This window comes from Nyctereutes procyonoides, unplaced genomic scaffold, assembly GCF_905146905.1.
Source record: "Nyctereutes procyonoides isolate TBG_1078 unplaced genomic scaffold, NYPRO_anot_genome, whole genome shotgun sequence".
Taxonomy (NCBI): Eukaryota; Metazoa; Chordata; class Mammalia; order Carnivora; family Canidae; genus Nyctereutes; species Nyctereutes procyonoides.
The window spans coordinates 29,665,211-29,679,083 of NW_026575140.1; the positions used below are offsets into that span (position 1 = coordinate 29,665,211).

Below are 13,873 nucleotides of genomic sequence, written 5' to 3' on the forward strand. Positions count from 1 at the left end.
GGATGGAGATGACACAGGGTTCTCTTTGCAGATGCTTTGGCTGTGTAGTGGGATGGACTGCAGGGAGTGTGGACCTCAGGGAAGGCCACTGAGGAACCGGTTGTCTGAGCCGGATAGAAGTAAAGGGGCCCAAGCCTGTGGCAGGAGGAACTGGGTGCCTCCAGCATGAGAGCCCTGAGGCTGGGCCCAGACCAGGATGGCCACCACAGCCCCACATGCCTCCCCCAGGTACTCAGCATGCCATTAGCTCTGGGCTGAGTATGTTATCCTGTGACCATGAGCTCCATCAGGTGGGGACCCTCCCTGTTCGTCCTCTTCTCTCACATTATCCCTGCGTGGTGCTTGGTGCACATGCTGGGGGCACTGCAGTTATTTGTTGAGTGTGAGTTAATGGTGTGTCAAAAGGACCAGGCAGCTGAGTGGATGCAGTGGTGGTGGAGCGGGAGCCAGCCTAGCAGGGGTGTTGCAAGGGCCTGGTGCCAAGGAAGTACTTTGGGACGATGTGACAAGGAGTTGGTGTGGGAAAGATGGAGGGTCCATCTGGGACATGCATCACTGGGGAGCAAGTAGAACTCTGGATGGAGAGTCTGTGGATCTGGGGGATGCTGGAGGTGGAGTATGGAGCTCCCAGGGCTGGTGTCTGTAGGCATCGTTTGGGAAGTTGGCCCACAGAGGTCAAACCTGTTCTGTCTCCTCGAATCAGAAGTGTGACCAGTGTAGAAGCCAGTGGCTGAGCTCTTCCTTCTCCTGTAGCCCAGGTGGGCCTGGTATGGGGTGCCATACCATTCGGACCATGAGCAGGGTCTTGGGTGTTTATAGGTCTTTGGTCCTCACCATGCATCTAAGGAGCCAGCCTTAGCTCCCATTATTTAGGGGGTGTCCTGAGAATGACCAGTTGTCACAGGCCACTTAGGTCTCAGCTGGTGGGTGGCACTGGGGACTGGGGCAAGGGTGGTAGGTGTCCTTGGCCTCCATTGGCCCTGTGACTTTTGTCTGGTCACTGGAGATGTGATACTAAGGACTGGCCTGCCGCTGCATGATGTCATTGCCACCCCCTCTCTGAGCCTTTTTCCTGATTCCTTATTGCTGGGCTCCCTTAATGAGGTGTCCCTGTGAATTCTCACTGTGGTCGGAGCCAGGCCTATGGCAACTGGTCCTGGCTTAGTGTCCCGTAGGCCCACGAGAGGCCCTCAGTGCCCAGTGCTGTGTCCCATCCCAACCCGCTTCCCTCCTTCAACTAGAAGGACTGTTCTAGTCTTGAGAGGAGAGGGGATGTTCATGACTGTGTGCCCCCCCCCGCCCCCGGGGGCTGAGGTGGCTGGAGGCAGAGACTGACTTGGGTCGCACTTCCCAATGCTGAGTAAACATGCTAGTATTCTACTCGTCAGAGGCTCTGAAAATAATGTTGTTGTTTTTTTTTTTTAAGATTTTATTTATTTATTCATGAGAGACACACAGAGAGAGGCAGAGACATAGGCAGAGGAAAAAGCAGGCTCCATGCAGGGAGCCCAATGTGGGACTCGATCCTGGGACCCTGGTATCATGACCTGAGCCAAAGACAGATGCTCAACCGCTGAGGCACCCAGGTGCCCCTGAAAATAGGTTATTGATGGGAAGGGGGAAATGTTTGTGTTGTTCCCTGCACTGTAACTAATGATTTTAGTGGTGTTTTTGTCAGTTTAGAATCGACGGTGATGCCACCTGGAAAAGCTGTCTCAGAGATGACCTGGTAGCCGGGAGTGGCCGCTGGGGGGTGCTGTGTGAGGGCAGCTCAGCCTGACCTTAGCCTGAGCTCCATGTGTGTGCGCGCGCGCTCATGTGTGCTGTCCCACTTTTGACGGCAGACCATGTTTCCCCTTAAACCCTGCATACAGAATAATGACCTCCCTGGGCAGCCCCGTCAGGATATCTGTCCCCGTTCAGGATAGACTGTTTCACAAGATTCTTCCCTGGGGTATTCTGGGAGGAGTTCATTGTATGTATTGGAAAGAAATGTAGACTTCCTGGATACGACTCTGTATTTTGTAAATGTGGATGTTTTATGATGTTTTTGATTAATGTGTTTATTAAACTGTAGTTATGACGGAAGCAGAAATTAGTGATTGTGACCACAGCAGGAGTCTCTTCAAAATGTAAAGATGATAATGACTCAAATCACTTTTGGGCTCATTCGGGGCCTCTCTGAACAGGGGCACCTGGCTTTCAACTCAAGTACCTGGTGGAACCTGGGTTCCTGAAACCCGGAGAACAGCGCTGGTTCACCCACTACCTGGCTGCTCAGACCCTCCAGATCGACGTCTGGGATGGAGACTCCTTGCTGCTCGTGGGATCTGCAGCCGTCCAGATGAAGGTGGCAGTGCTCTGCAGCGGGCCGGTTAGGGTGGGGTGTCCCTCCTGGGTGGGGGGTCTGCTCAGTTGCTGGTTCTCGTCTAGTGTGGGCTGTCATCTGACGTCTTTGTTCATAAAGTCCGTCCTTCCCCAAAGGAAAAGATTTTCCCAGAGTCTCAGCTGTGTAATGCGAGATTATCCCTCAGTCATCAGCTCCTCCTACAGACTGACCACAGGTGCAATCTCCTTCTGCCTCTGCTCCCCACCAGTGAGAGCAGGGGCTTGGCCCACAGAGGGTAGGATGAGTCATCGATTGGGTGTGCAGAGATCACCTGGTGCCTGCTATCTGTTATTTCAACTCTGCTTTTCTAATTGTAATTAGAATCTAATTCTTTCTCTAATTGTGCTTTCCATCTTCCTCCTACACTAAAACCTAAATCCATATGTTAATTTAAGATTCTTCCTGGGGCTTCTACCCAGAGGGTCAGTGTAATTACACAGCAGCTCCTGGGCTAGGGACTGGGGACACGGTGTCCCGGCTGTGGGACGGAGGTGGGAGAGGACACAGCTTCCCCTCTTCCCTCTGAGGGCTAACCTGGATTGTACCATCCCTCCTCCACCCGATTCAGTGTCTACCCCTCAGGAGTGATGCCCCCAGGGGAGCAGGAGGAGTGAGGGCAGGGGTTCCCCATGGTGAGCACCCAGCAGATATTGGCTGATGTTCTCATTCCTTACCCTGGTCCCTTGGGCCTTTCTGGGTCACCGTGCAACCCCAGGGGGTCATCGTGGCCATTGCTTGTCTGTCTCTGATGCTGGCTGGTGAAAGTTCTAGAGGGTAGGAATGGGACTGCTCTTCATCTTCAGTGCAGTCATGACCCCCACAGTGGGCATGGTGCTGTGTAGCTGGGAATGAGCAAATGGAAGGAGCATTGAGGGGATGGGGGGGGAAGGGTGAGGAATGGAGGGAGGAGGGAGTGAGGGAGGAGAGAAAAGAGGGAGGAGGGAGAGGAAGGATAGAGGAAGGAGGGATGGAGGGAGGAAAAAATGGGAGGAGAGAGTGGAAGGATAAAGAGAGGAGGGATGGAAGGAGGAGGGAGTGGAGGAGGAGGGATGAGAGATAGAGGGAGGAGGAGGGATGGATGGAGGAGAGATGGAGGGAAGAGGGAGGGTGAATGGAGGGAGGATGGAATGAGGGGAGGGAGTGGAGGGATAGAGGGAGGAGTGATGGAGGGAGGAGGGCAGGTGGATGAAGGAATGGGGGAGGAGTGATGGGGAGGGATAGAGGGAGGAGGGAGTAGGGGGAAGTGGGAGTGGAGGGAAGGAGGTAGGAGTGGGGGGAGGAAGGGCACTGCAGGGGCAGAGAGGAGCCCATGTGACCTTGGGACCCACTGTGGCTCCTGCCTCATCCCTTGCGGAGCCCGGTGTCCCTGGAGATGACATTACTCTAGATTGTCCTCCACAAAGAGCCCCTGAAACAAATGCTGTTGTGATTTTTTTTTTTATAATTTTTTTTAAATTTTTATTTATTTATGATAGTCACAGAGAGAGAAAGAGAGAGAGGCAGAGACACAGGCAGAGGGAGAAGCAGGCTCCATGCACTGGGAGCCCGATGTGGGATTCGATCCCGGGTCTCCAGGATCGCGCCCTGGGCCAAAGGCAGGCGCCAAACCGCTGCGCCACCCAGGGATCCCTGCTGTTGTGATTATTGACACTTAACTTGGATAAACTAAAATTAAATTTTACTTTTTAAAAATAAGGTCTTTACCTTAATAATTTATATAGAAGAGATGGGAGATGAGGTAAGAAGAGAGAACCGCCTGTTAACTCCAGGTGTTGAGCTAGCTGTGTGCCTTGGGTAGGCACATTTTCTGGAAGGTATGGATACACCAGGACTCGTCTCACTTGCTCTCGTTGCTGGGCACTGAGTGATTTTTTTTTCCCCGCGAGCAATGTTGCAGTGAACATCTGGACGTACATTTTGCCCAATCTTCAGCTCATCCCCAAGGCTACAAGGGTGTTGTTAGGACAATAGTGACAGTTGCCACGGCATCTGATTGCTCTTGAACTTCGTGGACGGTGTCCTCAGCCCAGTCGTACTGCACTGTCTTCATGTGCTGCTGAGAAACAGGCCCACGGTCACGCAGACCACAGCAGACCCAGCCTTTTAGCCCAGTTCTGACTTGGAAGCTTGTGCTTATTACCATCACTCTCTGCCCTCCCCAGATGAGAACTCGTCAGAAGTGTGGTTCTGAGTCAGAGGTGTGCCTGTGTGGGAGGTTTGGCACGCAGAGTAGGCGGGTGCGTGGTTGGGGAGTCCGGCCAGGTCCTCATCCTCCTGAAGCAACCAGAAGGCTGCCAGAGCCACTACAGAGGGGTCATTTGGGGCACTTCCACTCCCAGAGCTAGGCATGTTTGCTGTAGTAGAAGTGCAAGAATTCCAGAAGCTGGGATGCTTGTCTGACCTCCACATGCCCATTTGTGAGTGGGAAGCACTAGTTGAAAGGTCAGGTGACTTTCCCAAGGCCTCCCAGGAAGAGGCCATTGCCGGCCTCACTATGACTTAGGCTCAGGCAGGGCACTGAGGGGTGAACTGGATTAGCAGAAAGCACTGGGTTTGGGAGGCCTGTCCTGGATCTGCTCTTGCCGGCTCTGACCAACCTGGGCCTCGTGTGGACCTCCACAACCAGGCCTCACCTGTCTTTCAGCCATGTTGAAGCCTGATGCTCCTGGCCCCGGGTGTGGGGGGTCTGCTCTGTACCCTGGGCCTAGTGTGCCCTTAGCATCCCCGGCCTGGTTCATACCTCCTTCTTGAAGCTCTCACTGACCGAGAGATGGGGTCTGCTCAGCATTCCCAGCCTTCTTCTATTGCTCGTTTCCCATTGTTCTCCCCATAGAAGGGGTTCCAGGAGGGTGACTGCCAGGCCTGTTTGTACATCCATGGGGTGAATTGGGGTGCACTTAATTGAAGAATTTGTGGGAAAGACCCAATATCAAGAGTGTCAGTTTTCAGTAGAAGATGGGCTCTACCTCGACTACCCTCTGACTGGTGCCTTTTCCTCTGCAGCATCTCCTCCGCCAAGGACGGCCGGCTGTGCAGGTCCTGCATGAGCTTGAGGTCGTGGCGACTGAATATGAACAGGATGTGGTGGTGAGTGGAGATGTGACCAGATTTGGCTGTGTCAAGCCCATCGGTGTCTACACAGTGGTAAAGGGCTGGCTGCACCTGACGTTGGCCAACGTGGGTAAGAGTCCCTGGCAGCTTTACCTGGTCTTATGCTGCCTCCTGGGTGGCCCCTCATTTTCCCAGTTGGTGCATGAGCTCCCTCAGGGCAGTGATCCTATTGTGGGCATCATATGATCAACAGGAATTCAGAAAAACTCTTACTGTTTGACTACTGAGCATCTGTCCTTGACCATATGGCATCTGTCCTTGGCCACTGAACATCTGTCCTTGACTACTCGGCCTGCCCTTGACCACTGAGCATCTGTCCTTGACCATGAGCACCTGTCCTTGACCACTGAGCATCTGTCCTTGACTACTGGACCTGTCTTTGACCACTAGGTCTGTCCTTGACCCCTGAGCCTGACTTGGCACCAGTTGTTTGGTGTTCTTGGTTTCTGATCAGGACTTGGGATCATTAGTCATCTCAGTCTTGTCCACATTTTGTTTCTTGGTGCTGTCTATGTGACATCTCTATGAAAATCCTCAGATAAAATGACTGGTTCCAGGAGAGATTTTCATCTAGATTATGAGCCTACTTATCATCATAGGACAGGAAAGCAAAATGTTTCTCAACTTCGATGCAGCTTGGGCATAAGGGAACAGAGAAACACACTTCTTTAGAGCCTATACTCTGACCATACATATAATGATGTCTGAGGGTCACTCTTCAGACGCTGAGTGCAGCCCTGTGCGCTGTTGTTCACATGCCTGGGGCAGGGTATGGGGCTGGCTGTGGCTACAGTGGAGTTGGCTGGCCATTCCGGGGGCTCCACGGAGGTCCTGATCGACAGGGGATATGGGGCCTGAGATGTCTGCCTGTGCTCCCCACTGGGTAGGGGCCTGGAGTGAGCCCCTGTGGGGCCAGGGGACAAGCCAACTCAGTCTCTCTTGAGGAGACTATGGAAGGATTGAGGTTTTTCGGGGTGAAATGGAAAGCATGACGAAACCAGCCATTTGAGGTTTCTGGAGCCATGTCTGTCTAGATGAGACTCAAACCTCTCATGGTTTATGGGGGAATTTTCCATTCCTCAAAGCCCAGGCTGGCTTTAAAGCCTGGAGCCCCATGGGCCACATGCACTCGTGCGGGCAGCTTGGAGGCGGGCAGGCTGGGGCGGCCGCAGCAGCAGGAGGCGTGCATACTCGTTAGGTTAGGCTGGAGGTTTCTGCCTGCTTGTTGACAATTGTAAGATCCGAGGAGGCCGCCTTGAAAACAGACAATATGGAAACAGCAAAACTCAATTAGGTTCTGGAGAAAAAAAGGAGCCGTATGTGAGAAGCAGACATCATTCAGAAGCTCCTATGAGTGAGGGAGCTGCAAGAAGCGTTCTGCTTCTGAGATTGCATTGGTTATTTTTATATTTATTCACAGCCCACAAATGTGCAGTGACTCCGGGCTTTAAATCTTATCTTCAGAAGAAAGATTAGCTCTATTATACGTTATCTTAAACTGTCATTTCCATACTTTGCCTGCAAGGGAGCGATAGCGCACGGGGGAGAGTCGGGAGACACCCGCCCAGAGGCGCCAATGCGGAGGGGGATTGACAAAGGACGAGCCCGAGCAGCTCACTGTCCATACAGCCATGGTCTGGTTTCCTCTGTAAATTTTGCATTTTTTGAAAAAAAAAAGGGAGGGGGGCATTGTGTCTTGTATTTCTTTTTTAAAACTGGGTGTTTAGCACCAAGCAGCAGGTGCAGGCCTGCATATTGGATGAGGCTGTGTGAGCTTCAGGGGACAGAAGCAGGGTCAGGCCAGCATCATGGGCCTGGTGTGGCCTTGCCTTGGACGGCGCTCCATGGCTCTGCACTCCCAGTGTATGCTGTCGAGTGTGAGGCTGCAGAATGAGGTGCCCTCTCTGAGCCCAGATCTCCCATGAATTTGCCATGGGAAGTGGGGGCGGGGTGCTTGTGCCTGGTGGCTTCTAGGTTCCGCGATGGTCCCTGCAGCCTTGTCTGCAGTGTCTCTGGTGCTTTTCTGTCCCCAGGATCCCGGTGTGGCTGTGGTTCATCGGGGAGCTATTGTCACTTGTATCTGCAGCCCTTCCAGGGCTCCTCAGGGGAGCAAGGGGCTGCCCTGACCCCTGGCTCCATATTCTCAGGGTTGAAGGAGAGCTGGGTGGTGTGGACAGGGAGCCTGGGTTTGGGGTCAGACGGGGTGATGTGCTCTGCTGCCACCGTGGAATGAAGGTAGCTGCACAGCTGAGTCAGGAACCCTGCTCATCTGGAGGGAGTCTCTGCTCCCACAGCAAATGTGTGGGTCCCCAGCTTAACCTCGGTGTCATGGAAGGGTAAGAAAGCCCATAGCAACTTCATATTGCAGATGGTGCCCTGAAGAAGTGAGCGCCTTCACCACATCCAGGCCCAGAGTAAGCATGTGTATGTTGCCCTGATCTAGCTTATTGTGCAGCCTTCCACACGAACCCACGCTCTGAGTGCAAATACTGTTAGAGGAAACTGTGACACTCAGGGATGACCCTTGTCTGTCTGGAGGGGACTACATGGTCCTGCTGGTCCCACATGCTGCAATGACAGCCGTGAGTCCTGAGAGCCTGGGCTCTGACAATGCCGGCCATGCACCCCGGTTGTGTGCCCTGACAGTGCACCTGTCTGTACCAGATCTGGACCTGCAGCCATTTCCCTGGTTCCTGTCCCTCCCCCTGGAGCTGTTGCCTGCTAAGGGTAGGCCGTGTGCATTTCAGCTTGACATGGTGAAGGCCTCCCTGCCTGTGCTTCAGGGAAGGCTACGGAGGGTCCCCAGGTTCCCGAAGGTGTGGCATGAATCCTCTGTCCCCAACAGTGAGTGGAGGTGGTATGTGCCCCCTGCCAGGTGACAGATGGAGCCAGTCCTCAGGGTGGGATGGAGAGCTTGCAGGCCCTGTTTGCCCTAACTGGGAAGAAGCAGCTGAGAGCCAGGAGCAGGAACTGTCTCTGAGCTCGCGGCAGGAACTGAGCGCAGCTGGGGCCAGATGGTGCTTTGTTCCCCTCTCACCTGGAAATCAGGGTGGGACCAGGGCAAGTAGTGTCAGTGCTGGGACTTGGGCCCTGGCACTAGCTGGCTGTCTCCTGCCCACTTAGCCAGGCTCTCTGTCCCTGCCCGTCCACCTACTGGCTTGTCTGTCCCCCTAGGGACCTGGGGGCTTTCTCAGGGACATCCTGGTTCCTGTTGTGATGCTCACCCAGCAGCAGCCACAGTGACCTGGCCTGGTGATGAGAGGTTCATGAATGGGTGGATGAGCAAGTATGAGAGCCTGTCTTGCCTCGAATTCTGCTCCTCTTGGACTTCAGGTGACAAAGCAGGCCCCGAGGCGTGAGCAGCTGATCCCAGTGAAGGGGTGTTAACACCAGGCTCGACTCTTGGGGACGAGCTTTATTACCTTATGATGCTGAGCTGTGTTGAGGGTAAATATCCCCTTGGGAGATGAGATGACCGTGTTTGGCAGAAGACACCGCAGCCCCTGCATCTGCAGGGGAAGAGCAGAGAAGCAGCTGTGGGTGGGTGGCAGGCAGACCCCTGTGGAGAAGTGTTCCATGCTTCTCAACAGAGCAGAGGCTGAGAACATCTGGGCTCAAGAAGCTTGTTCTCAAGACACAGGGCTAGAGGGAGGGGTGGGACTGGCCAACAGGGTGTCTGCCCGGAAGTCTGGGCCTGCAGGTCCAAGTGTATGCTGCACATATAGAGCTGATGTCCAGGTAGGGGCAGAAGAGCAGGAGACCAGGCTGGCACTGAGGTTACCCTAGGCAGAGACCCCAGGTAGGATGGTCACTGGCCACAGTGGCCAGGCAGGTGAGGAACCCACTGCAGAGGAGACAGGCCTGCCATCTGGAGTCTCATGGCGAACCTGGGCTTTGGAGCCGACTTCTCTGCCTGTGGTGGGTGGGTGTTTGGGCTCCATGCTTCCCCATGCCCGAGTATGGTGCTGTGTCAGGGAAGGCCCTCAACAGTGGTCTTCCTGACGGGGAGCGTGGATGACAGCTGATGCGCCGGCGCTTGCCAGGGCTACTGGCTGAGCTGTGAACACCATTTGGCAGGCAGAAGGGCAGATAACCAGGAGCGGCTCTTGTTGCAGGAAGGCTGGGGGAAGGCCAGCCTGATTTGAGAAGCTCAGAAAATGCTCAAGATGACCAAGGGAGTTTGAAAATGATGAGGATGGAAGTCCCTAGGGGAGGACTCTGCTCACCTGTTTGTGGCCAGGCTTTAAACCATGCAAAGTAAATCACTTCTTGGTTTGGCCAGAGGTGGTGTCAGTCTCTCATTTTTGAATCCAGCATTTTCCCCAATGCCGAGGGACGGTCAGCTGTCACACCCATGTCTTGGGGGTCTCCAGCTGCCATTCCCTGGGGTCTGCAGGGGCGGCCCCCATTGGCATCAGGGCAGAGACCTCCCTGGCAGGATAGGCATTCCCTTCCCCAGCTCAGCTCAGAACCAGTCAGGAGGAAGACATTTCTGCTAGGCAGCTGGACATGAAAAGGTCACATTGGTCACCACTGCTGAGGACCAGCCCACAGCTGTGATGGGGGGCTTGCTCCTGCACCCAGACTGTCCCACAGGACAGAGGCAGAGGCGGATGAAGCTGAGCAGGGCAGAGTGGAGGCGGGGTGGGAGGAGATGCAGAGAGGCGGGAGACAAGCACCCAGGGGAAGGGGTACCTGTTCTAATAGCTCCCAGAAAGATCACCACCATCCTGCTGGAATCATGGAAGCCCACAGCATGAGCATTTGTGTTTGGAACTTGGGTTCATTTTGGAATCTGACTTCAGCTGCACTCTTGGGAGTCATGTCCACACAGAGAGGTCACGGGTCCCGAGGGTATGATTCTGTCCTCCCAGGAGAAGCATTTCTTCAGGCAAAGTTCTTTTCCCCTGAGCCTTGCACATGTTGGCTGGTTAGTGGGACACTGCTTCCCGTTCAGCCGGGGCAGGTGTGCTGTGTGCTCTGCCTCTGGACTTGCACTCAGCCCTCTAGGCTGCATGCTTCTCTCCAAGGCTTCTGTGTGAAAACAGCTCCTGAAGATTCTAGCTTGCAGAGGCTCTTTTACCTTCAAGTGTGTTTAAAGTCAGACATTTGCGGACATGCCCAAGGGCCTTCCACGAGCAGGGTGACATTGGAAAGGCTGGCGTGGGAATGTGTGAGCCGTCCCACGTCGCAGGGCTGCTAGGCCGCTCAGGAAGTGAGTGTGTGTGAGAAAGTGTCCTGAGTACCTGCAGCCTTAACCCCCGTGGGAAAGCAGACACCACTGCCCATGTACGAGAGGACCCGCCTGCCCGTCACCTCTCAACTGCCAAGCAGACTCAGAACCAGAGTGCAGTTTTGGAGTGTTAGCAGGCCAGGGGGTATGGACAGGCCCTTTGAAACCCAGAACTCCCTCCAGGGGACATGGATGTGTCCCATCACACTTCTTTTTGGTGTTAATACCTTATACTGGGATGTTTTTAATTTAGGTCATGTGTGTGAGCAGAGAGTGAGAGATTCCAGCTCATTGCCACCTTCCAGGTCACGGGTCATTTCGAATGATGGAGCCAGACACTTCGAGGGAGGCAGTCTCATCTCGCGCGGGGGTCCGAGATGTGAGTGGGGAGCGGGTTGGGATAGGTGGGTCATGTGTAGCTGTGATTGACATGGGGGTGGGGTAGAGTAAGAGGTGGAAGGCTGCGTGTGTGTCTGTGTGCATGCAGGTACACGTGTGATCTGGGGGCAGGAGTGGGGGCTGTTGTGTCCAGCTCAGCGCCCTGCCTCAGTGGCCCCTTGGGCTGGGTGGGTTAAGCATGTGCGTCACACCTGGGACACTCCAGAGCGGGCTCTGTGGAAGCTGTCTGGGCTGTTTCACAGGCTGACAATAATCCTACTAGGGGATCGGTTTTTGGTTAGCTGCCCATCTGCAGGGGAGCAAATAATGAAGAAAAGGTTAGGATGAACAAACACTGGTTTTTAAAAACCGATTTGAAGTCCCTATGTTGGGGTGAGGAGGAGTAAACCAGTCATGGAGCCTGAGAGATATAGGCCTGGGCTTGGAGAATGTTCACAGCAGGGGGCATCCAAAGATTTACATCCCATTAAATGACCCAAAGTAGTTGTAGGTAGGATGCAAAGTGGGGTGTGCCCTTTGGGTCTTTTGGGTAGTGTCACCATGTTGCAGGCCATCTCATGTGGATCTGCAGCTACCTCGAACTTCCTGTGTTGATGGTCCTCGGATACTGTTGTCCTTGAACCTGTGCCCAGGGAGGGAGGCCCCTGGATGTGGCTGGTGAGAGCCGTGAGGCCTCCAGGACCCCATGAGAGTTCTCTGAAACTCAGCCCAGACTTTGTGGGTGCTCAAATGTTCTTCTGGGAGATGGCCCTGGAGGCTCAGATGCTCAGATGGGCCTAAGGTCCATGATCCCGGCAGGCTGAGAGTCTGTTCTCCTGTTTAGTGTTAAGGAAACCAAGGCAGAGACGGTCAGGTGACTTGCCTAATTGTGTGGCAGAGGGAGGTGAACTTGGGTGAGAATCTGGATTTCCCACTTTGGGGCCAGGGCCCATCCATCCCTGGCTGTCCCAAGAACAGGCAGGGAGTATTTGTGAAAGCCACGGCCTCAGGGCCCAGCAGGTCAGGGGCTCTGCCCGAAATGCAGGGTGCTGTAACCTGTGAGGGTTTGTTGAGAGAATTGAGTCTCTGGAGTCATTGGTTCCTCTCTTCCTGTTTGGTCAAAGACAGAGGCTGGGGTGCTCCATCAGAGAGCCTGTCTTCCCCCACAGGGCAGGCTTGGCAAGTAGGAAGTTGTACAGAGTTTTAGAATATGCTTCCAGGCTCTGAGCAGTGTGGAGATTTCATTTCTGATTTTGTTGGAGCAGAGTGATGCAGTCTGACGTGTGAGCTCATTGGCTTACCCCTAGCCTTGCTTGTCTCCTGCCCTGGCCCCTTCCCCCAGGCCTCTCAAACCCAGCCTAGGTGGGGTTGCCCACCCAGCATGCTTGCACCTGAGATGTGAAAACAGTCTTTTTGGGGTGGCATTTTACTTGTCTAAACTGACTCATGGCATCTGAAAAGCAGTTGAACAGCTTTAAAATGGTGGTGAGGAACATGGAAATAGCACTTGTTGTTCCATGTGACAGAGGACGAGGTGGGCGAGCCCGGGGGAAGGACTGCTTTACCACCACATGGAGCCTTCAGTAGGAGGCTGGAGATGCGGTGACCATGTGCAACCCCTTGGCAGATTCAGAACGGCAACCCATTTCCTGTAGGCACTGCTGGTACCTCAGGGTCAGGAAGGGCCAGTGCTAAGTTGGGGTGCACCTTCTGCCTGCCTGCACTGGCTTGAGTGGTGGTCTGTGAATCTCGTGTGTCAGCTTGTGACATGGCCATGTGCCGTGTGTGGTTTCATCACCTGAAGAAAATGCAGCTCCTCTGCCTGCTGGTGTCTGGCCTGCTTCAGCTTCTGTTTGCCCACATGGCTTTTGTGTGTGTCCAGGATTTGAGCATAGTCTCCCAGAGGAGTCAGTGCCCGGGGGCCAGGCTGTCTAGAGGCAGCTGGTGGCAGAGTCAGGGGCATGAGCTTGGGAGCCAGGCCTAGTCTGGACCCCACCCCCCTGAGCCGCTCAGGGGGCTTCAGGCCAAGTGAGCAGCTCATCAGAGCCCCTGACTCCTGACCTGAGCACACGAGTGCGTCTGAGGACCTGGTGGGGCCGTGGGCCTGATTGCTCAGTGGTGCCTGTGTCAGGAGGCTCTTGCTGGTGGGGGCTTTTGTGAGCACGGTCGGTGGTCCTGGGTGAGGGTGACAGGGCTAGTGGTCCTGGGTCAGGGTGGCAAGGCCCTTGGGAATCCAGAAAGCACCAGCTTCTAGAACACTGACTTTTTTTTCCTCTGGAAAGTTATCCAATGGTGTATGAATTTGTCTCTAAGGATCAGAATCCTTTTATTTGAAAGGCTGGTAAAGGGGGGGACACTGTATAGACCAGGTTATAGGATTACCATCTTTATCAACATCTTAGAAGGTGCAGGAAAGGGCAGGCTGCCTGCTGAGCTCCCTCCCTGGGTGAGGTGGCTGGAAGCTTGTTGCCAGGTCTGTTTAAAGAATATAGACTCTGCCTTAACCTCTTGTTCTCTCTTTGAACCTTCTAGCAGTAAAAAATGTTGTCCAAGCACAGAAGCTGGCTGATGTGGACCGTGAGCTGGCTGCCATGCTGTTCACCCACATGCAACATGGGAGCAAGGGGCCCCAAGGTGCTTGCCGTGAGGGGGATGCCGTCCGCAGGCGCAAGCTGGAGCGGATGAGGTCCGTGCGCCTTCAAGAGTCCAGAGGAGAGCTCAGCTGCTGGGGGGCCAGCATGTTGGTGAGGGCTCCATCCGCC

General features: G+C 54.4%; 1 protein-coding gene across 4 annotated transcripts in view; it reads left to right on the forward strand.

Moving 5' to 3' along the window:
• NPHP4 (nephrocystin 4) overlaps positions 1–13,873 on the forward strand; it is a 113,900-nt gene that overhangs the window by 86,637 nt on the left and 13,390 nt on the right. For all 4 annotated transcript variants that reach the window (XM_055306178.1, XM_055306176.1, XM_055306177.1 and 1 more), the window contains 4 exons: positions 2,190–2,350; positions 5,393–5,570; positions 10,987–11,112; positions 13,644–13,855. In XM_055306178.1, the coding sequence (XP_055162153.1) occupies positions 2,190–2,350; positions 5,393–5,570; positions 10,987–11,112; positions 13,644–13,855 (677 nt within the window). The remainder of the gene's footprint in view (positions 1–2,189; positions 2,351–5,392; positions 5,571–10,986; positions 11,113–13,643; positions 13,856–13,873) is intronic.